This window comes from Eptatretus burgeri, chromosome 4 (assembly GCF_056783735.1).
Source record: "Eptatretus burgeri isolate ZD-2024b chromosome 4, Ebu_testis_v1, whole genome shotgun sequence".
In the NCBI taxonomy this organism is placed as follows: Eukaryota; Metazoa; Chordata; class Myxini; order Myxiniformes; family Myxinidae; genus Eptatretus; species Eptatretus burgeri.
Genome location: NC_140964.1, coordinates 8,370,341 through 8,393,421, shown reverse-complemented (window position 1 = coordinate 8,393,421; position 23,081 = coordinate 8,370,341). Strand labels below are relative to the sequence as shown.

Genomic DNA, 23,081 nt, shown 5'->3' with positions numbered 1-23,081 from the left:
AAAACACCTCACCATCACATTATCAAAAACACCTCACCACCACGTTATAAAAAACACCTCACTTCCACGGCAGTAAAAAAACCTCACCACCACGCTATGAAAAACACCTTACCACCATGTTAAATACACCGCAACACCACATTATTAAAAACAAAACACCGCCACAGTATTGAAAACAACTCACCACCACATTATTAAAAACACCTCACCACCACATTATTAAAACACCTCTCCACCACATTATTTAAAACAAATCACCACCACATTATTAAAACAAAACATCACCATGTTATTTAAAATACCTCTCCACCACGTTATTAAAAACACCTCACCGCCACAGGATTAAAATCACCACACTGGTTCGTAATGAAAAATACCTCACCGCCACGTGATTGAAAATACCTCTCCCCACGTTAATAAAAAACACCTCACTGCCACGTTGATAAAAGCATCTCACCACCACGTTGATAAAAATACCTCTCCCCACGTTAATAAAAACACCTCACTGCCACGTTGATAAAAGCATCTCACCACCACGTTGATAAAAATACCTCTCCCCACGTTAATAAAAAACACCTCACCACCACATTTTTAAAAATACCTCTCTGCCACGTTATTAAAAACAAATCACCACGGTATAAAAACACCTCACTCTCACATTTTTAAAACACCTCTCCGCCACATTATTTAAAACAAATCACCACCACGTTATTAAATACACCGCAACACATTATTAAAAACAAAACACCGCCACGTTATTGAAAACACCTCACCACCACATTATTAAAAACACCTCACTCCCACGGTATTGAAAACACCTCACCACCACGCTATGAAAAACACCTTACCACCACGTTATTAAATACACCGCACCACATTATTAAAAACAAAACACCGCCACGTTATTGAAAACACCTCACCACCACATTATTAAAAACTCCTCACTCCCACGGTATTGAAAACAACTCACCACCACATTATTAAAAACACCTCACCACCACGTTATGAAAAACACCTCACTCCCACATTTGTAAAACACCTCTCCGCCACATTATTAAAAACAAATCACCACCACGTTATTAAATACACCGCAACACCACATTATTAAAACAAAACCGCCATGTTATTTAAAATACCTCTCCACCACGATATTAAAAACACCTCATCACCACGTTATTAAAAACACCTCACCGCCACGGGATTAAAATCACCACACTGGTTCGTAATGAAAAATACCTCACCGCCACGTTATTGAAAATACCTCTCCCCACGTTAATAAAAACACCTCACCACCACATTATGAAAGACACCTCACCTCCACATTATTAAAAATACCTCTCCGCCACGTTATTAAAAACAAATCACCACCACGTTATTAAATACACTGCAACGCCACATTATTAAAAACAAAACACCGCCATGTTATTTAAAATACCTCTCCACCACGATATTAAAAACACCTCACCGCCACGTTATTGAAAACAGCTCACTCCCACGGTGTTGAAAAAAACTTCACCATCACATTATCAAAAACACCTCACAACCACATTATTAAAAACACCTCACCACCACATTATTAAAAACACCTCACCACCACATTATTAAAAACACCTCACCACCACATTATTAAAAACACCTCACTACCACATTATTAAAAATACCTCACTCCCACGGTATTGAAAACACCTCACCATCACATCATCAAAAACACCTCACCACCACGTTATAAAAAACACCTCACCACCACGTTATAAAAAACACCTCACCACCACGTTATAAAAAACACCTCACCACCACATTATCAAAAACACCTCACCATCACATTATCAAAAACACCTCACCATCACATTATCAAAAACACCTCACCATCACATTATCAAAAACACCTCACCACCACGTTATAAAAAAACACCTCACTTCCACGTTATTAAAAACACCTCACTCCAATGTTAATATGGAATAGGCAAAGCCTAGAAGTGAACGAAGAATTCTTCTTGCATTCGATGCTGCAATTTCCGGTTACTTCGGCAGGATTCGGGATCAGCGATCAAATAATGTAAATCACGATTAAAAATTATTTTTTGATGACGCGGGAGATATATTTATTATAAAATTAGGTAGACTTAAAACTGCTCGAGTATTTACTCTCTAGTTTTGTTGTTAATTTTTTAGTCAGAAAGGTGTGATTGGGTATACGAAAGATCAAATTAATTATTTGTGCATTTCTATAACCGTGATAACACTACAGCATATTACCTCAACATTACCTTCACAACAACTACACCGCCGAGAACAGGATCTCATCTAAAAAAATTAATATTACCTTCGCAACAACAACTACACCGCCTAGAACAGGATCTCATCTAAAAAAATTAATATTACCTCAACATTACCTTCACAACAACTACACCGCCGAGAACAGGATCTCATCTAAAAAAATTAATATTACCTTCGCAACAACAACTACACCGCCTAGAACAGGATCACATCTAAAAAAATTAATATTACCTCAACATTACCTTCGCAACAACAACTACACCTGCTTTATTCTGCTTCAGAGTTGAAGGTTGACTATTGCCACGATGTGCGATGCACTCTTACAGGTACGATTTTCTTTCAGTCCAGGTCACAGTACCGAGAAAAACGTGACGCGACCGCAAGGAGGAGCACAAAATTGGTCCTTCGGTATTAATATATAGATATGCATGAAGTATGGAGCTTTTTTTGTGTTTCACCATACATTTATTATGTATTTGTTTGGCACTTTGGATTATATTTTAACAAGCTTCGTGAGTGTGTACGTTACGTGTCAGGTGTATGACCAACACCATATTTGGGGGTAGAAAACTGACAAGTCTGGTACATGGCTTATGTGATTTATTTTGGGGAGGAGGGGCAGGGAGGTAAAAAAAACTGGTGTGTCGGGCCCGTGATTTGTCATGCCCGTGATTTGCCGGCCCGTGATTTGCCGGGCCTGTGATTTGCCGGGCACGTGATTTGCCGGGCCCGTGATTTGCCTGGCGCGTGATTTGCGGGTCCGTCATTTGTCGGGCCCGTGATTTGCCGGTCATGTGATTTGCCGGTCACGTGATTTCCCGGTCACGTGATTTCCCGGGCACGTGATTTCCCGGGCACGTGATTTGGCGGGTATATGATTTGGTGGGTAGTAAAAGTCGGCCGCCGTTTTGAAAATAAATAAATAAAAACAAATCAATAAAAAGGGTCTCCTTCCTTTTTAATAAAAATCCGGGCGATCAACTCGTATTTTTTATTATGATTTGGCATTATTTGGACCTCTTTGAAACTTATTAAACGTTATTTTTGAGTCGCAATGCAAAATGGAGGTTTTTTTTTTTTATTCTAATTGCCTCACAATAACACCTTTGTTCAAAGACTTTCAGTATAGGCTACTGTTATTAACAACACCACCATGGTTTGTTAAACTTTGTGATAATCCTCATACTCTGCTATTGAGTGTCCGTGCCGCCGAAACAGCTTCCTGAGCAAGGTTTAAACTGGATGGTTTGCCATTGCTCTCCCGGAAGTAGTTCGGGCAGGAATTTGGCCTGCCTGCGGTGCTGGTGATAGCTCGCCGACTCTTCACGAAGGACACCGTGCCTGTGGGGTTCTTCAACGTTCACCAACTCGTGGCGGTAGACGAGACGCCCAGTTAAACTGGTTTATACATTCTATAATAGATCAGAGATGGGTATACACCACTGGTCACATTCTATAACAGATGAGTATACTGTTACGAATTTGGAATTCAATTGCACACAACATACAGGTTCCCTTTGTCAGCTATGTCGATAAGTGCATGTTCCCAAGATAGCTCACCTTTCATTGTTTAAATGTTTTGAAATCGATTAGATGCGCTGCGGATCGATTTAATAGTTAGGGAGCGAACAATGGAGACGTCCCTCCCCCTCTTCTGCGAAGAGGAAGAAGAACCCTGCGGTGACGTCAACAACTCCCTCCCACCCGTGTTGAGAAGCGGGGGGGGGGGTGGATCACGAGGGCATGAGTCACGCTGGGTGTGGGGGAGGGGGTGCAAAGGATAAAGAGGACACCCTTTCAGAGTTCTTGAAGAGTCCCGTGTGCAGAGTTCGTGGGGGAGTCCCGTGGCAGAGTTCGTGAAGAGTCCCGTTCTGAGTCCTGTGTGCAGAGTTCGTGTGCTGAGTCCCGTGGGAGGAGTAAGCTTTTTGCTTCGGAGAGAGCAGTCGTTCAGCAGGCCATCGGGTCCTGCTTGGCTTGCTTGGCTTAAGGCCTTCGGAAGCTTTTGCTTCGGCTGGCTCAGTGAGCTTCGGCTGCTGCTTTGTTTTGGAAGGAACTTGAGCCAGTTGTTCGGCTCGAGCTGCAAGTGGAGGCTTCTTCCTCTTCTTCCTCTTCTTCTTGGTTCGTGGAGCTTTTCGTTCTCCATTTTATTTCCCGGCTTGGTGCGATGCATCGGCCTCTTCTTGGAGTTGGTTCCTCGGGGAAGCGACGCATCAACAGGAAGGATCGGCGCCTCGTCTCACCGGCACGTGTTGAGGAGCGCGGGAGGATTCGCGGGAGCTCGGGAAGGATCGCGGCGATTGGATCCAGCTCGCTCTCGCCGGAGCCCGGGACCGGACAAGTTGAAGACCACACGAAGTGGAAAGGTTCGAGTTCGGCTCTGAGTTTCAGCTCACCTGTCCTCCGAGCTGGAGCTCGTGATTAAAGGCCTCAGTCACCATTTCGTGTGTGTGTGTGTGTGTGTGTGTGTGTGTGTGTGTGTGTGTGTGTGTGTGTGTGTGTGTGTGTGTGTGTGCGCGCGCCTACGTGTGTCCGTGTGCCCGTCTAATAAGTAGGAACTGCTGTTAAGTGTAAGTGACTGTACATAATAAGTAGACGGTTGTAGTTCTTTTGTCGTGCTTTTGTTGCTTATATAATTGCATACGTGTTTTATTATAATAAATGTCCTTGTGTGAATGTAAACCTGCTCGTTGCGTCCATTCCCTCATTGACTGAACATTTCGTGTGTTGGGAGTTAGAAAGCCGTTGGTTTGCCGTAATAGGGGGACATTTGGACCGACGGTTCTCGGCGATTACGCCGCTCGGAATCGCGCACGGACAAGCTCGCCTCGGCGGTTTGTTCCGTATGAGTTCCGTCGAGGGTGCAATACCCGGGGAGTTGGATCACGTGGGTATTTAGGTAAATTGAAGATCTGCAATCTACCCTACCCCACGTGATCTGCCCATTGGCGTATTTCGGTTCTTGTACAAGGACCCGTCGCTCGGAGTTATCCGGGCGGCGATCTATATTCCGGGCGATCGGTCGGGCCGACTCGACTTACGGCTCTGTTCAGAGTGGTCGGTTGGCTGCCGACTCCCGGCCCGTTACAATACATAACAGGGGTATGCCTCTGAACATTCCATTGGTTATCATATAATTTTGAAATCAGCTAACGGCAGCCATTTATGCGAACATAACGAAGCACCTCTCTTAACCGCGTGCTCCGTTTGCAGAGCGGTAAGGCGAGTGGCTTGAAAAGCGGTTGATACGGGACGGTGGCTTGGCATGCGATAGCAAGCGGCTTGCTCACGGAACACACCCCAGTTCTTTGAAGAAGGAGATAGGTTTGAGAGTTCATCCTTGAGGTGAGCTGGATGTTGGTTTCAGATTTTTCCTGAGAGTAGACACACACTTGTTCCGGGCATTGTGAGATGATATGAGGGTTTCCTTCAGTCGAATTTTCCTTCCAGGAAGAGAACGGTAGTTGTTTGAAGGCAACTGCCTCACCACAGGATCCTGAGTACAAGGGGCGAGAGGATAGGTATGATAGCTGCAATCAAGATTGTAGAAATCTGTACATAAGGGAAAGCAAGCTTGTGTGGAAGGATTCTCAGGCAGTATTAATAATCAGGATAGGTGGACATGAAGGACCAGTCTTGACATTATAGGACAACTTGCAGTCACTGCCAGTCAGCTTGGGTGATTGATGGAGGAGAGAGGAGGGGGGGAGTGGGAAGGGAGTGTTCTGGACTTGCGTTTGGTAGTGGGACTTCTCAAGAAAGTGTGGGGAGGGGGGTAGTACTGAATTGAATGAAATTGGGTGCATTAAGACCACCCGGAGATGTCCATTGGGGGTGGAGAGGGGAAAGGGTTTAAGAGGAGGTAAGCGTGAGGGGAGGGGGAGGGAAGGCAGTGTGAAGGGGAGGGAAGGCAGTGTGAAGGGGAGGGAAGGCAGTGTGAAGGAAAGGGAAGGCAGTGTGAGGGGAAGGGAAGGCAGTGTGAGGGGAAGGGAAGGCAGTGTGAAGGAAAGGGAAGGTAATGTGAGGGGAAGGGAAGGCCGTGTGAAGGAAAGGGAAGGCAGTGTGAAGGATAGTATAATTGTGGTGTCCGAGGCGCAACGGAACATGGAGAGCGAGAGTGTCAGCAGTAACTCCGCTTTATTGCGCGTCCAGGTGTACATCACTGCCACCCCTAGCGGGCGAGTCATGACATACGAAAACCCAATCACGTGATACAGCACACTCCTCCCCTCGTAAAATGACAATTCTAATGATGAAATGACAATTATAACATGACCAAACGAAACCAATCAACATTCAAAATCCTCCAAGTACCACGGTCGTTTCCTGACCCGCCTCGGGCGGGCAGCGATGCCAGACGGCCCAGGCTCAGGCGCCTCCCGGCTAGGTTGAGTTGACACCCTCGCCGGACTTGCCCCATCCGCAACAACAACCGCCCCCGGCTGACCAGTTTGCTCGTCGTCCTCGGGCAGGACTGAATCAGGTGAAGACCCCGCGGGCACCGGCACGTCCGGCCCTGGCAATACAACGCCTGGCCACGGCGACAACACAGGAGGGTGTCCCACATCGCTCGGCACGGGAGTGGGGGGGGTGACGCTGAACAGCGATCATGCATTTGGTCCACGTGCCGCTTCCACGCCTCCCTACCATCAGTCCGCACCATGCAATTCGCCGGCCCCAGTACCACAAAGACCACAGCCGGCACCCATGTGGAACCGTGGAAATAATCGCGCACCATTACCCACTGTCCCACATCAAAACCGTGCAGCAGCGTCGGGCGTGACACCGCCCCACTCACCGACCCTCCAGCTCGCAGCAAATCCAGTCTGGACCGCAATGCCCGTCCATAGAGACGAATGGCAGGAGAATCACCCGTGACAGGATGAATAGCGTTCCTGTATTGGAGCAAAAAGACATCGACCACCGTCTGCACAGGTGCAACACTCCCCCTGCACAAAGCCCGTTTCAACATTTTAACAAACGACTCCGCCTGCCCATTTGTCGCAGGATGATACGTTGCGGACCTTAGATGTCGAATACCATTTTGACGCATAAGCTCATCAAATACACCTGCGATGAACTGCGGACCGTCATCAGAGACCAGAATCTCGGGTAATCCTTTTTCAGCAAAGATCGTCCGCAGTTTCTCTACCATAATGTTTGCTGATGTATGCTGCATTACTACAACCTCCGGCCATTCAGAGAATGCATCGATCACAATCAAAAACATTTTGCCATTAACCGACCCCGCAAAATCCACATGGACCCTCTGCCAGGCCCCTTTCTGGGGTAGGCCATAGTCCCGAAGCTCGACGCAGGTTACCAGCATTTGTTTGACACGTGGTGCAATGCTTAACCAACTGCTCAATGTCTTTGTCCAACCCCGGCCACCACAACAGGCTACGAGCAAGACTCTTGGTCTTCACGACGCCAAGGTGACTGACATGCAGTTCTTCCAAACACCGCTGCCTGAACTTCGGTGGAATCACCGCCCTCATTCCCCACATAACGCACCGTTGGACCAACGACAGCTCCGATGCGCGAGACGCGAAAGGCTGAAATGCCAGTGTTGAAGGTAGATTGCTCCAATTCCCTGTAGAAATTGCCTGAATGACACGGGTGAGCACTGAATCATGAGCCGATTCCAGCGCGACCTGTTTGGCCGTGATCGGCCCGCTTTGGACCTGGCCCAGCGCGAACACATCAACCCGGTCGGCCGACTCAGACGCAGCTGGACCCTCCGCGCAAGGCAAGCACGAGAGCCCGTCGCAGTTAGCATGCTTTTCGGTGCTTCGGAACTGAATATCGTAATTGTAAGCAGCAAGAATTAGACACCACCGCTGTATTCACATGGCCGCTACCACCGGTACCCCGTGTTCAGGTCTCAGGATGAATTGAAGTGGTTTGTGATCCATCTGCAAAGTGAAATGCCGCCCCAGCAGGTATTGATGAAACCTCCGCACACCCCAGATGAGGCTGAGAGCCTCGCGCTCAATCTAGGCATATTCCCGCTCTGCTGCGGACAGTGTCCAGGGTGCAAAACAAACAGGCCGCTCGGAACCATCGTCCATCCTGTGGGAGAGCACTGCCCTGATGCCATATGTAGAGCTGTCGCATGCCAATAAGAGCGGACGCGCAGGCTCGTAGTGCACGAAGACCGTATCCTCTGTGAGCAGCCGCTTGACGCGGTCGAACGCCGCCTGGTGTGCAGGCCCCCAGGCCCAGCGCTCGTCCTTCCTGAGCAACCGCATTAACGGCGCAAGCTGTGAGCTGAGCCCGCGCACGAACCTTTGGTAATACTGTGCCATACCAATGAACGAGCGCAGCTGCCTCTTGTCGCGAGGCGGTGGCATGTGCTGAATCGCCTCCACCTTCCGAGGGCCTTTCAACAGCCCCTCCGGCGTGATTATGTGCCCGAGGTATTCCAAGCGCTGCTTGAAGAATGCGCACTTGTCCCTGTTCAAGCACAGTCCGCACGCTTCTAGCTTCGTCAGTACTTGGGCAATGTTCGCAAGGTGCTCGTCCGCCGTTTTCCCCGCAATGAGCACATCGTCCAGGTAGGTTTGAGCGGACAGGCCAATGCAAACCTGATCCATGGCTTTCTGCCACAAGGCCGGGGCCGAAGCAATCCCAAAACAGAGTCGGGTATATCGATAGAGCCCTTGACACGTGTTGATTGTCAAAAGGTCGCTACTCCCGGGATCCATCGGCAGGTGAAAATATGCATCACGCAGATCAAGTTTCGTGAAGTATTGACTCCGCGCCAATCGCGCATATATCTCATCGATTGACGGCATTGGATATTGCTCCACGCTGAGCCCCGGGTTAACCGTGGACTTGAAGTCCCCGCACAATCAGACGTCTCCATTCCGCTTCAGCACCGTGACAACCGGGGTGGCCAAATCTGAGTACGACACCCGTTCGATCACTCCACAGGCCTCCAGCCTTCAGCCGTAGAATCGCCGAAACCATTTTCGCATCTTGTAAACCAGAAATATAACGATCTCTGAGCCGAGCTGGACGCTTCCCTGCCGTGAACTTGCAGGCCACGGAAGAATGCTTCACTCGCACCACTAAATCAGCGACGCGCTCCTCCGTACCTTTCGCGAGGCGATCGAACTGGTATCGAGCCAGCTGTAATGACTTCTCCGGCGCCATGTGTGCTTTCATCTTCCGCACAATGTCCTGAAACGACAGCGCGTCCCCACTGGGCTTGTCCGGCGCCACCAAATCACTCAGTAGTCGATAATGTCCCGTCGATAGCGAGGTGAGCAAGATCGACTTCTGTTTGCTCTCGTCGACCACATCATTCGCGTGGAAATAGCACCCTAACTGTTCTGAAAACAATTCGAAGTCGTCTCCCACGAAAACGGGCACCTGTCCATGCGCCGTGACTCGTGCACTCAACATCTTCGTCAGCCAATTGTGGTGTCCGAGGCACAGCAGAACATGGAGAGTGAGAGTGTTAGCAGTAACTCCGCTTTATTGCGCGTCCGGATGTACATCACTGCCACCCCTAGCAGGCGAGTCATGATATACGAAAACCCAATCACGTGATACAGCACAGAAGTGTGAAGGAAAGGGAAGGCAGTGTGAAGGAAAGGGAAGGCAGTGTGAGGGGAAGGGAAAGCAGTGTGAGGGGAAGGGAAGGCAGTGTGAGGGGAAGGGAAGGCAGTGTGAGGGGAAGGGAAGGCAGTGTGAGGGGAAGGGAAGGCAGTGTGAGGGGAAGGGAAGGCAGTGTGAGGGGAAGGGAAGGCAGTGTGAGGGGAAGGGAAGGCAGTGTGAGGGGAAGGGAAGACAGTGTGAGGGGAGAGGAAGGGAAGGGCAATAAAACACACCAAAAGAGCACGCCTGCGAATCCCATGCACCGCACACACATAACCAAGCATGCTGGCATGCACACACCCCCGCGGAGAGTCCCTTCACAAATACAAATGTCCCCATTTGTACCACGTCTGTGTGTGCTGTCTATGTACCTCTTCATGCTTGCAGTAACTGCTCACTGACCTCCCGATCGGGACATAAACTGCGTGTATAATACCGATATTGACTGTAGGGCACTCGCCAAGTGGCTTAAGCACTCAAGCAAGCACTCCAATGAAACGGTTCATAAATAATGGCTGGCTTGGCAAGTGATAGCAAGCCTATTGGTAATGGGGGATCTACCTGAAAAAAAAAAACAAATAAACATCACCGATTTCTTAACGTTTTCAGATTTCACTCCAGATTTTGACAGTTAATGAGTCCACATGGTCTGATCCTCAAAACCGAAATTATATTTTGATGATATATTTTAATTCGTCTGTGAGAGTAGATCATGAGAGATCGCATTATATAATGCATGAAATCAATCCAAGCCCCTAATTTGAAAACTATAACACTGACAAAAGCGATGTATACGGTGATTCATTTACTCTGTAGATGAGGCTGACGATGATATGAGTGAGGAAAAGGAAAGTGAAAAAAAACATTTGAGCGTTTTATCATGAAGAAACCATTGCGGCCTGTTCCAAGTCAAGGCATTGTTGAGCAGGGGAAAAAAAAAACAACACATGAGGAATTAAGACACCAGCAAGCTGCCAGAGGGCTGCCAGGGGCTGACACCTTGATCAGGGATAATTAAATAAGGCTGTTAATTATCTTCAAAGGTGGTGTGTAAATTAATCCAAACACCCAATTTTCATTCATGCACTACCTTGGATGTCCCTTACCATGCATGCAAAGTTTCAGGCCACTGAGTTACATGGTTTTGGAGTTATGGAGGACACACACACACACACACACACACACACACACACACACACACACACACACACACACACACACACACACACACACACACACACACACACACACACACACACTGATTGACTGACACACATTGGTATTTATTATTTTAGATTGTTGTGTTTTGTCAGTACCTTGTTGTGTTCAGGCCAATTAACACCGACTTGGATGGAAAGTGGAACAGTTTTCCTCGGAGGTGAACAGCCGAGATCCTTGAAGGTCATTTCGCACACGGGATGGAGGGCGGTGAAGCACGTACCCAACGTGGGGCGTTTATCATGAAACATTTACCAGAATGGTAGCACACGGGTTTATTCTCGAACCCACAATGAGTAAACAAACACAAGTAAATTCAACAAATTGTGGTTTAATGAACATAAATCAACGAGTAATAATGAAAATAACTCAAGTGTGAAAATGAAACGTGAGGTCAAACTAAATCCTAATTTGAGACATCTCCACTCGGTCACAAAAACAGACAAGGGGAAGGATAAAAATAAAGGAAATTCCTACCTTTATGCCGGCACTCAGGTTTGTGTGCAGAGACGACCTTTTGGAGCCTCACAGTCATCAAGCCTCACAGCCACTGCATGGGAAACGTACAGCAAAATGGCGCCAAGTCGCTCCCAAAAATAAAAGTACCACATCCGTGAGGTAATGCATGTGACAGTCTTCAACGCCAGGAGCCCACAAACCGCCATACAGTTTCTTCTCACGATTGAGATTGCCACACCGCTCCCTCTAAGTTCCAGGTCCACACACACCAAATGGTGCCGCCTTTATTTTTGATCATACGACAAGGCGATTGCTGAGGCTCCGAGATAACGCCAAGATACGCGCTCCGATTCTTCTCTCCTTCCCCTCCAAGCATACAAACTTCACGACCCAACCGAATAGTCAATGGCCAACGTCTTATTTCAGCACGTGAACACATTCACATCAGCACGAACAACGAGAATTGCGCTGCTATTTTGTTGTGCCAAGAGGGACCTGAGCCTCACGCTTTGCTTCCAACTGCCCTCTTGTCTCTCTAGCACCTTCTCCTTCTTTGACGGCTCCCCGGCCAATCATAATCCTCGGGGGCATGGCCTGCCGGTTACTGTTCCTGGGGGCAGGCTTTAGCCTGCCAATTGTATTCGGACTCCGTCAGCAGCCGGGTCGGCCATTGTTGTTCTTGTTGTAAAAACATGGTCTTTTTATAGCCGGCTCCGTAAATGCAAAAATGTAGGAAAAGGTCACAAGAAGGCAATCACATACTGAGAAAAACTAGCCTTAAACCCGACCAAGTTAACACAGCACCACCCCCATATGGTGACACGTAAACAATCACAGCTCTCAGTTTTCCCTAATTAATTTACATCGAGATGTCTCCTACTCATCCACGGACCATGCTATGCTATACAATCCTATCTTCATGATGGAATTCCTCCATCTACCCCACAAACATAATATTATTAAGCCTCCTCACTTTAGGATCGGGGAAGTTATTGCTGTTGTATGGTGTGTTTCTACAATTACATCGTGCCCCCAATTTTTAATGGTGCCACAGAGTTTCTTTGACCCCGAGGAGTACTAAACCACCATATTGCGAAGAAAAAAAAATTCTTCCTGCACTCCCAACATTCCCAATTTCCGAGCTGTATCAATGTTCAAGCTGAATCCCGGAGCCACCTAGGACTTTCGGAATTAAATTTTGCATCAATAATGTGTATTTAAAGTACCGTATTTTCTGGTGTATAAACCACGGTCGTGTATTAACTGCACCCTTGTTATTTACCCTCAATAAAAATAAATAAATCTTTTCCGACGTATTTACTGCACCCATGTTTTTCACCCTCAAAATAAATGAATATATTGATCATATTATTTTCTGGTCAAGCTCTAAATACATTTGTACATTAACTTTGTACAGAACAAAGTGACGGAGGTATCAACATGCTTACTCCCATGTCCGCTTAATTGTGTCTAACAATCTTATTCTCATTTTCAAGAAGTTGGGGAGGAGAGAATTCCAAGAAGTTTTTATTTTTCTTTCTTCTTTTTAAAATAATACAGAGGATTTTTTTTTTGTTACTAGGAAAAGGAAGAAAAGGGATTCATACTGGTATCGTACATATTTCTTGCGGATCTGTGGCCCTGAAAAGGGCCGTTTGGGTTTGATGAAGCTTTTCAGTTAAACCCGAGGAAATCCTCGTCAATGCTTTGCTCGTCGAAGATGGCACATCCGAATCAAGGTCGAGCAAATCCTTGTCTGAATCAGGGTTTTATCCCCATCGCTGTCCACGTCGCTGTCACTGTCACTGTAATTTGCAGCCTCCTCCTCCCGAACGATGTCGTCCTCTGTGCCGTCCATGTTGTTGGAGATGCAGCATTTCAGAAAAGCTCGTTTGATGATGTCCGACGGTATCTCCTCCCATACCTTGATGATCCAGCCGCAGATCATCAGATGGTCGACCTTTCTCATCCTCCCACTCTTGGTGTAGGTCTTCTCCCCACTCGTTATCCAGTCGAACCAGCAGCGACGTAGCCCGTCCTTGAACGGCTTGTTGATGGACACATCAAGGGGCTGCAGGAGCCATGTCATCCCACCTGAGATGATGATGAGATCTGTGTTGGTCCGATGAAGCAGCGCTTTGGTATTGTTGGTCTTGTGACAACTGAACGCATCCAGGACTGGCATGCTCCGTCGTCAGGAGACTACCATCCGGCCTACTACTCCAGACCGTGGGCACCCAGTCCTGGACCAGTCTGTAGAAAGTATGTGTGTGAATTTCCACTCGCGTGGGTCATACAGTGGTTCGGTGAATGCTGACAGTCTCCCAGTCTCCGTAACGCTCAGCCAACTTAGTGATGGGAGTAATGGTGAAAGTTCAACCAAGATGCATGTGGTCAATGCTTCTTGGAATCCAGGCCAAAAATCCCGGTGGGAAACACGTCACATAATGTTGATTTTCAACTGAGGAAAATACCAAGTCCGGAAAATAGGAAAGTTTGTCCATGGTGATTCCACCGGGATGCAGACATTGTTCCTCAGATCCTGGGTTGACTACAAAGGCCTGCGAAGAAAGAAAGTTTGTTTGGTCAATGCGAATAATCCACGGGAAGCAAGTTAGGAACCACTGATAGAAATGAAGAGAGCCAGGAAGAACGAAGAGAACCAAAGGAAGCCAAAAGAACCGAGCAGCACTGGTACTTCTTAAATCTTCACCGTGCTGTGGCTCATTGCTCTCGTGCAATTCTTCTTCTTCCTTTTTAAACCCATTTCCTGCCCTCGTATAGAAAAAAGTACTCGGGGTTGATCGGTTGTTCAAAGTTTTAAACCATGCCCGCGATCCAGCATTTTCTCGAATAGCGTCAGCATGTAAGGAACAAGCTTGTTGGATTAATTCTGCCTCCACCAGATGTTCATGTTGAAAATGATACATGTAAAAAGATAGTCACCACTGCAAGTCCCTCGTCTATCCACCACTTCTGCTGCGCACGAACAATGATGTCAGCTGGAAACTTGTCTTTGGGCAGTGTCTTCCTCTTCAACACGACATATGAGGGAAGCTTGCCACGCAAGCTAATTTGAGGTGGGTGATCTGTTATTGGACTCTAGCTATCTACCCTAAAAATGTCAAGTGTGTGTGTGTGTATGTGTGTGTGTGTATGTGTGTGTGTGTGTGTGTGTGTGTGTGTGTGTGTGTGTGTGTGTGTGTGTGTGTGTGTGTGTGTGTGTGTGTGTGTGTGTGTGTGTGTGTGTGTGTGTGTGTGTGTGGGTGTGTGTGTGCTCATAAAGCACAACATATTCTCTCTCTTAACTCTCCTCTGTCCTTTGTCCTATCTCCTCTTTCCTCTCTTCTATCTCCTCTCTTCTCTTCTCTCTCTCTCTGTTTCTGTGTCTGTCTCTCTCTTACATATCCTTGCTCTACATTCTCCCAATACAGTGCAGTACCCTCCTCCCAATACAGTGCAGTACCCTCCTCCCACGTCTCTCTCTCTCTCTCTCTCTCTCTCTCTCTCTCTCTCTCTCTCTCTCTCTCTCTCTCTCTCTCTCTCTCTCTGGACTTATCCGGATGATGGTTATGTCAGGACGGAAGTTTGTCTCCAGATGTGTCCGAGCGGTGTTTGTCTCTGGCCAAATTGGCTCCAGACACGTTCAGGCGGTGTTTATCTCTGGATGCATCCAGGTGGTACTCATGTCTGGATGGTAGTTTGTCTCCAGACTTGTCCAGACAGGAGTTTGTCTCCCGACTGGAGTTTGTCTCCGACATGCGTTCATAGTATGACCGGTAGAAAATGGAATTCAGACATTATTTCGTTTCCATCTTCACTGTTATTCTTTGCCGAATCATTTTGATGAAACAGTATGAATTGTAATTAACACTCCACCGCACGTCTGCCTTCCCTTCCTTTCGCCTCATACTGTCTTCCCTTTCCCCCACCCCTCCTCGCTCTCCCTCCCTCCTCTCTCCTTTCCCCTCCACCTCTTCACTCTCCCCACTCTGTCTCCCCCACCCCTCTCTCCCTCTTGCCCCTTCTTTTTCTCCCTCCCCCTTTGGTATTTCCGTCAGCAAAGCGACGGGTGGTATTTGCTCGTGAGTAACTAAAATCAGTTGCATGATTTATTATATTATATAAATCATGCCAAAGAAGTAAAAGTTGCTTCAAATTAATCCAAACCTCTTGGAAAATTGTAATTTTTTTTCAATTACATTTTAAAAAATGCAACCCAGTTTACCCGGGCGGTGCATAGGGCAACAATGCTGATCGCTCCCGACTTTATTTTATTTGTTTTTGATAAATATGCCGCGATATCTTTGTTGTTAAGAAATATGATTTTGGAATTTCACAATAATCCAAACAGATATAATGGGCTAATGCTGTCTGACGGATCCTGGAAGGAGAAGTCGACTCCTCGATAGCACATATGGTTAGGTGGATTATTAGGGGGTGTTTTCACATTTGTCTGTTATTGGCCGCACGTCAGGGGCCGCACTTTCGGTCACCAGGGGCCGCCATTGGCTCACGGGCCGTGCAATGAACACCAGACGTCTGGAGCAAGCTGCATTTACACTTAATTTACATCATACCTCTCCAGGTTAAAGGTCAATATCAAATGACGGTCTGAAAAAATATCTCGTTTATTTTTTGTCCTGTTCAATTCTGCCAATGCAGAATCTCAAAGACCACTTGCCCTTTCAAGATGTTCTTGCATCATAATAATGTTCCTGCACTGAAGTTGTGCACCTGATAATTGATTAGCATCCTTGACCTACTTTTTTCGGATGGTGACCTAATTAACAAAAACCACCTTTTTGATCATAACTTAAAGAATTTTCCACCAATTTTCATGATGTTGAGTTTTATCGATAAATTGTAGATGGGAACAAATTTTCTTCACTAACATTTTATCCCTAAATGTTGAAGGTCAATGTCATATGTTGGTCCGCAAAAAATATGGCCATCATTGGAAAAAAATTATGGCAAAGAGCAAGTCGCGTGTCCAGTGTAAGTCCGTCTGTCTTATCAGTTTATGATCGAGGAACAACTTATTGAAATTGAATGTTGTATTTTAAAAATGAATTGGAAGACAAATCTGACGTTTTACCCTACTTTGTCTCTGAATTTGGCCTGATTGCACATACGCAGAGAGGAGCGAGATTTTTTTTTAATCTTCACGTCTGGCAGTTAAACAAAATTGTAAATCCTTCCAAACAGGAAACTTACTGTTTTTAAGGATGTCATAAAAGGACACAAACAACAGGCACGGATAACAAATGTAACGTGTTAGAGAGGGAGATGTACTAGACACTGTGTCAACGGTGGTAAAACCCGAAATTAATTTATTTATACGACTTTTACGATCTTTTTTTTGTTGAAATTACATACTTGAACACTGGAGAACCAAATCACCTTCTTGGAACTTCCAAGAACCTCCAGTTTTCGGCCAGGAAAAATCATTTTAAACCCGGAAAAAATTTCAGGATAGCTTCAGTTTTTAATTGTTTATCACATATCAAAAGTCCCCAAGTTTATGGTGCGGCTTCTGGTTAAAGCACCTTGTTGCCTAGTGACCATTCCCAGGACCTAGCGATGTCTTTTTAAAGATCCGAGTGAGTTCTGAGGCTACTATAAAACGTCATTTCATCACTAATATATCAATCTGATGGAGTATAATATCTCAGCATATTTGTATCATCAGAAAGACAATATACAGTAAATTAGTCGCCACATACATTAACACGAAGCATCTCTCTGCCGAGCAACCAGAATCGGGATTTTTTTTGTATACATGCAATCAAATATCAAAATAAAAACATAATCTATTGTCATGCATTATCCTAGCTCGAAATAAGACATCTCTTTTGAGATTAATAAAGTTTATTGTTGTCTTTTCTTTATCATGCTCACATTATGATATTTGGGTGGGAGAAGCTCTCATTACGTCATTGTCTGGCTGAAGTTCACAGTACTCCACCACCCCGACCCTCCACTCAACTTTATTGGACTAAAATGCTGCTATAACAATATACAGTGCAGTGTGTATCACAGTTGTATAACTAGAGATATATTGAAGAGCCACTCTGACTTATCCCCTGAAGAATAAAGTATCTCAATAACCCCTCCCTGAGTCATCATCCTCAGCACCAAGATCCTCAGCCTTTGGTGAGTTAGTGAATCCTCAACCCATACAGTGGCTGCACATTGCAGAGCATGACATCCCTGCTCGTCTGCACTCACACCAACTCATACACCTGACTTTGCATTTACAGGTTATGTATTTCATAAGTTTTTCTGGTGCAGCTGACTGATTAGTAAGCACCAATGCATTGTTGAGCAGTTGCCGTCCCCACTATGTCAGAGGAATATCATTTCCTAGCCATTGCTGCACCTGCAAATATGGTTGGAATGAATGTTGCTGAGCAGCCACACTTGTGGGTGGAAGAGTAGCAAGATGAAATATGGCACTCACCCACTCACTTAGTTCTTCTGTATACGTAGTTTCGATATTCATCTCATGATCATTTTTTGACGTGAGAAGCTTGAATGCCTTTTTCTTTCCTTGCCTAAGTCGGGAGGATGCCGTATCGCATCCAGTCACAGCATGGAGAAAAAGCTGATGTTGCACCTTGTCGCCGACAGATTGCTGTATCGTGTTGATGTTGAATATTTAATGAGGTTTGCTGCTTGTGCTCAGATGAAGCTTGAACAGCCTTTCCGAAGACGTTGCCCGAGCCACCAACATAACCAACAGGTCAGTGCCGGTCCCAACCAATACCCCCTGTGTGTTCACTTTCTACCAGCTCCAGAATGGTGGACACAATGAGTACATCAGCATGAAACTCTACCTGTCTAATCTGCATTATGAAGATGTGTAGATAGAGCTTGAATGAATCGAGATTTATTGCTCTTATTTCCAAAGAACTCTGCCTGCGTCGTCGTAGTTTGCATACTGCCGGTAAAGACAATATCAGCAGGCGATGTCTTGGCCATCCTGCACTTTTGCTCTTCTGATTTTGTTGAAGGAAGACCTCCATAGTCATCAAATATAACTATTACAGTTGGCTGGTAGTGCTTCGCAACATAACTTGAATCCATTTGACATATTTCATTGTAGGTTGCTGGGCGGGGCCAAACAACAGCATGAAGAAGGTGACTCCCATCGAGAACAAAGCTTGCATCATCTGGTATGTTACTCTCAGGAGTGCCAAGGATTTGAACAATGGAGCTAATGCAGTCTTTGTTGGTTTTATCATCGAAGTGTCGTCAAACAGTGGTGCAGATTGTGGTGCTCGCTCATACTTCATGAAGCTTTCCAACTCAGAGCTTTAATTCCTAATGCGTATTATGTCATTAAAGAGTTGAATTGGATTCAATATAACTTTTTCATCGGGTATCTTGACAGTGTTAGTCATTGCAGAAATTGGTTTTACTTTGTCATTGTGCTTCAATTTTACTTCAGCAAAATTTTTGCCAACCATTTGCTTAATGGCTAATGTCCCACGATTAGCAGCAGCATCACAGTTGATGGATTCATCTGCAACAATTCCAGTAGCAAGAGAAACAAGAAAGAGCAATCAGAGAACAAGCAGTATGAAGCATGTCAGGGGCTTGCCGTCAAATCCAGGATGTGCATAAAGCCACTCGAGAAAGCATTGCAACTCATGGTTGTCTCTGGCCTGCCTTGAGGGAAGCATCTCCTTATGCTGCTCAGATATACCTGGAGTAACTCCTGCTAATTTCTTCAAGGCACTACACCTTGGCACACGCGCAATGGAAGGGCTAGCACCCACTGCACAAGTGAACTCTCACTTATTCCGTGACCCCTTGTCAGTCCCACTGACGTATTAATCGATCCCATAAGGACTTGTTCAATTATCATGTTTGACCACATGCCAGACCAAAATTTATCACTTCGGCGGATGGTAAAGAAACCTCTCATTGTGAACTGGTTGGAGTCCTCCACAGGCATCTTCGCATTCAGTTTTAACATTTGCTGGAAGTAGAGGGGGGCTCATTTGGCATAAGCGACATGTTCCGAAGTGTGAAGATGTGGCAACATTTCCTTTACACAATGGACATGAAGCTCCCAGTCTCCTGTCCTCTCAGCTTGGACAAATAAGCATATGACGCTTACCTACTCAAAATATTGTAGCCAGTTTCACCGTTCTACCTATAGCTTTGGCATGTCCACATTAACTGCTAAAGAAATCCGCTCAGTTGTAAAACTGCGTTACTTTGTAGTGCGTCGTTGGGAAATTGGTCCCCAGCCAGAAGGTCTTCATAAGTTACATGCATTTCATCCTTATCTACTTCATCAGGTGTGTCCCATGTTTGAAGCAGGATGGTTTCAAGTACTTCTTGAGTTAAAAAAAAATGGGCACACAAAGCACGAGAATAAGTATAGCCAGTTATCATGTGTCCTACAGAAAATTTGGCATATATGCAGCTCCACAGTTCTTGTAATGTATCCACTGCCAGACATAATGTAACCAACATCACCCATGTAGGACGTCAATAAGTGGACCCCACCAATCCTCACTATGGCATTGCTCGGTTCATCTGAGACTGAAACGATCTCGAAGAACCCAAAACCATTCTTCATAGAAGTGTTGATATGTCATTCCGGTACCAGGTTGTGGTTGATAAGTTACAAGGTGGATTAACCGTGAATCCCACACCAGACACTTGAGGACTTTTGATATGTGATAAACCATTACAAACTGAGGCTATCCTGAAAATTTCAGCTTTATACTACAATATTTCTTTCTGGGTTTGCACCAAATACAGGCTAAAGTGCCTGGACCATTTAGGAGTACTCGGACATGTTCTAAAGGGTGGTGTATTAATCGCACTGAACTTGCGGAATTTTTTTAGCAACCTTTCAAATCATTATTTTTTTATTAAAATTGAGGTACCAGTACTGTATATACCTGAACACTGTGCAGGGTATCGTGTTCTGTGAACTCTCCAGTTACCTCCGCCACCGAAGGTGAAGGAGGTTATGTTTTCACCCCTTTCTGTCTGTTTGGCTTTGAACAGGATATCTCAAAAAGTTGTTGATGGGTCTGGATGAAAGTTTGTGGACAGGTTTGGTATGCGACAAGGACAAACTGATTAGATTTTGGTGAAGATCCGGATCTGACTACTAGAATATTTATAGTTATTCTTCACCATTAAGAGATAGGGCCAAAAACGATACAGTACTGTATCACATGATATTTCAAATATGTATTTGGCCCGATATGTTCTCGTGGATTAGGCATTACGTGATGGAGGTATGCGCTCTACCAAGTGCCCTTGTAGTTGTTGATTGTGGTGGTCTGAAGGTGTATTATTTGTAAGTGTAAAATGCAGGGTGTAGAGTGTAAGCTGGTTCAGTGTGTGAAGTGTAAGGTTCAGTGTTTGGAATGTCATGTTCAGTGTTTGTAGTGTAAGTTGGTTTTGTTGGTGGAATGGAAGCTGGTTCAGTGTTTGGAGTGTAAGGTTCAGGGTTTGGAGTGTTTGGAGTTCAGTGTGTGGAGTGTAACATGCAGGGTTTGGAGTGTTCAGTGTGTGGAGTGTAACATGCAGGGTTTGGAGTGTCAGGTGGTTCAGTGTGTGGATGTAAAAAAGCACAGTTCAGGGTGCATTTTTGTACTTGGCCTGCTTGCTGAATAAAGTCACGTTTAGATTTCCCAGCACGAGGGACAGGTACTTCCTGTGGGTGAGATACAAGTTCATGATAAGACACTTCATATCATTCAATGGGGTTGAGACCCCATGGGTTTTCGTATCTATTTATTTGTCTCCATCAGGAAATGATTGATTGTTTTTATTTCTCATGTGTGCAGAGAGTGTTGTTGTACTATTGTCGTTCAAACAGTTAAATTTGAGTTTCAACGAATGTTTTGTGGCTTTCAAAGAAATCTCGAGATTCCAAAATGAGATTTGTTTGAAATGTCATCTTCCGACTGCATTTGTTACCCATTACAATTACAGCTGGGGATGCTCTGATAGTGGTGTAAAATTCAGAGACAAAGGTCCAGTTGTACAAGGGGGGGAAATGGGGATGGGAAATGGGGGGGGTGTTAGGGTTAGGGTCATGAGGGGAGGGGGGAGGTAGTGGATGGGTCAATTTCCACAATATTTTCCTTGGTATAGACACATGTCTGCTGATGAGCTGTTTTTAATCTGCCAATACAAGCCTGTGCATGTGGAACGTTTAGTTCCAGCTCTTATATTATACGACAGTGTGTGAGACTGTTTTGTGTTTCATATTGCAAAATATATATTATTGTTACATCATATATATATATATATATATATATATATATATATATATATATATATATTAACGTTCTAAATTATATACAGCTCAGTTTTCAAACTGAGATCTTGTTAATTTTCAATTCCAGATATGTTTAACAACGGTCAGTCAGCTTAAATATTAAAAAGAAAAAGCAAATATCACAGCATTATAAAATAATTGACAAAGCTATAACGTCACAACTAATCCACACTGACGACATTAATAATTAGGTTTGGAAAGTTGGGACAAAAACACAAGAACAGAAAAGGACAAATGTTCCCTGGAGAGGGTTTCAAACACCTGTGTCACGTGATCAAGATGTAAAAGATCGTTTAAAATGGCAGAAGCTAAATGTCTTACGACATTTCTGATATGTCAGGCATTTCAAAAAACACCATGGAAAACATCCCAACAAAGAGGACCCTCTTTCATCATCATCATCATCATCATATCATCCTCCTACACCACCATCAGCACCATCCCCAACCAAAGAAGATCAGGATACAGTCAGAAAAACAAGTGAAGATATTCACATCAAGTGTATAAACAGGTCAAAGTGTGAAAATGGTTGAGGTATCATAAAGATAAAACAGGCCACACGAAGAGGTTTTGAGACACACCCGCTGGGTTTGGGCAGAAACCCTTCCATTTCACGTAATTCGTTGTCACGTTGTTGGATTTGGATTCTCAGAGCAACTGCCTCTGGGGTGTGTTCGCATTTCCGCCTGAAAACAGTCAATCACTTGCAAGGCGGTAAGCAACATCAGTCACCCGCATGGTGGTGAAAGTCAATCACTCGCAAGGTGGTGAGCAGTCAGTCACCCACATGGAGGTGTAAATGGAGTGCACAGTGGGCTTGATCAATGAAACGTTGTGGTTCATATGGGACCATATTCAATTTGCAACGGTCGATCACACGCGGCATTCGGATGGCTTTGTACATTATACATCAATCAACGCAACCTCATTCTCACTTGCACACATAAATCCCATTGTCCCATTTCAAAGGCATTACCCCATTATAATGTACATACCCTCAGAAAGATGCATTTCCACAACTATACATATGCATTGCCTCTTTACACACATACATTACACCATGATAAATATACATTAATCATGATAAATGTCATCGACACCATGATAAATATACATTACACCATGATAATTACACATTACACCATGATAAATATACATTATACCACGATAAATATACATTATCATGATAAATATCATCCACACC

At 45.2% G+C, this 23,081-nt stretch overlaps 1 protein-coding gene across 5 annotated transcripts in view; it reads right to left on the bottom strand.

Moving 5' to 3' along the window:
- Nucleotides 1-23,081, bottom strand: part of LOC147027430 (transmembrane protein 120A-like) — a 148,398-nt gene that overhangs the window by 91,285 nt on the left and 34,032 nt on the right. For 3 of the 5 annotated variants that reach the window (XM_085876845.1, XM_085876846.1, XM_085876850.1), the window contains 2 exons: nucleotides 22,459-22,563; nucleotides 21,188-21,247 (listed from right to left, as the gene is read on the bottom strand). The exons of 1 other annotated variant lie outside the window; for it this stretch is intronic. In XM_085876845.1, coding sequence (XP_085732971.1) covers nucleotides 21,188-21,247; nucleotides 22,459-22,563 — 165 coding nt within the window. The remainder of the gene's footprint in view (nucleotides 1-21,187; nucleotides 21,248-22,458; nucleotides 22,564-23,081) is intronic. One more of the 5 variants, XM_085876847.1, reaches the window with a different exon arrangement.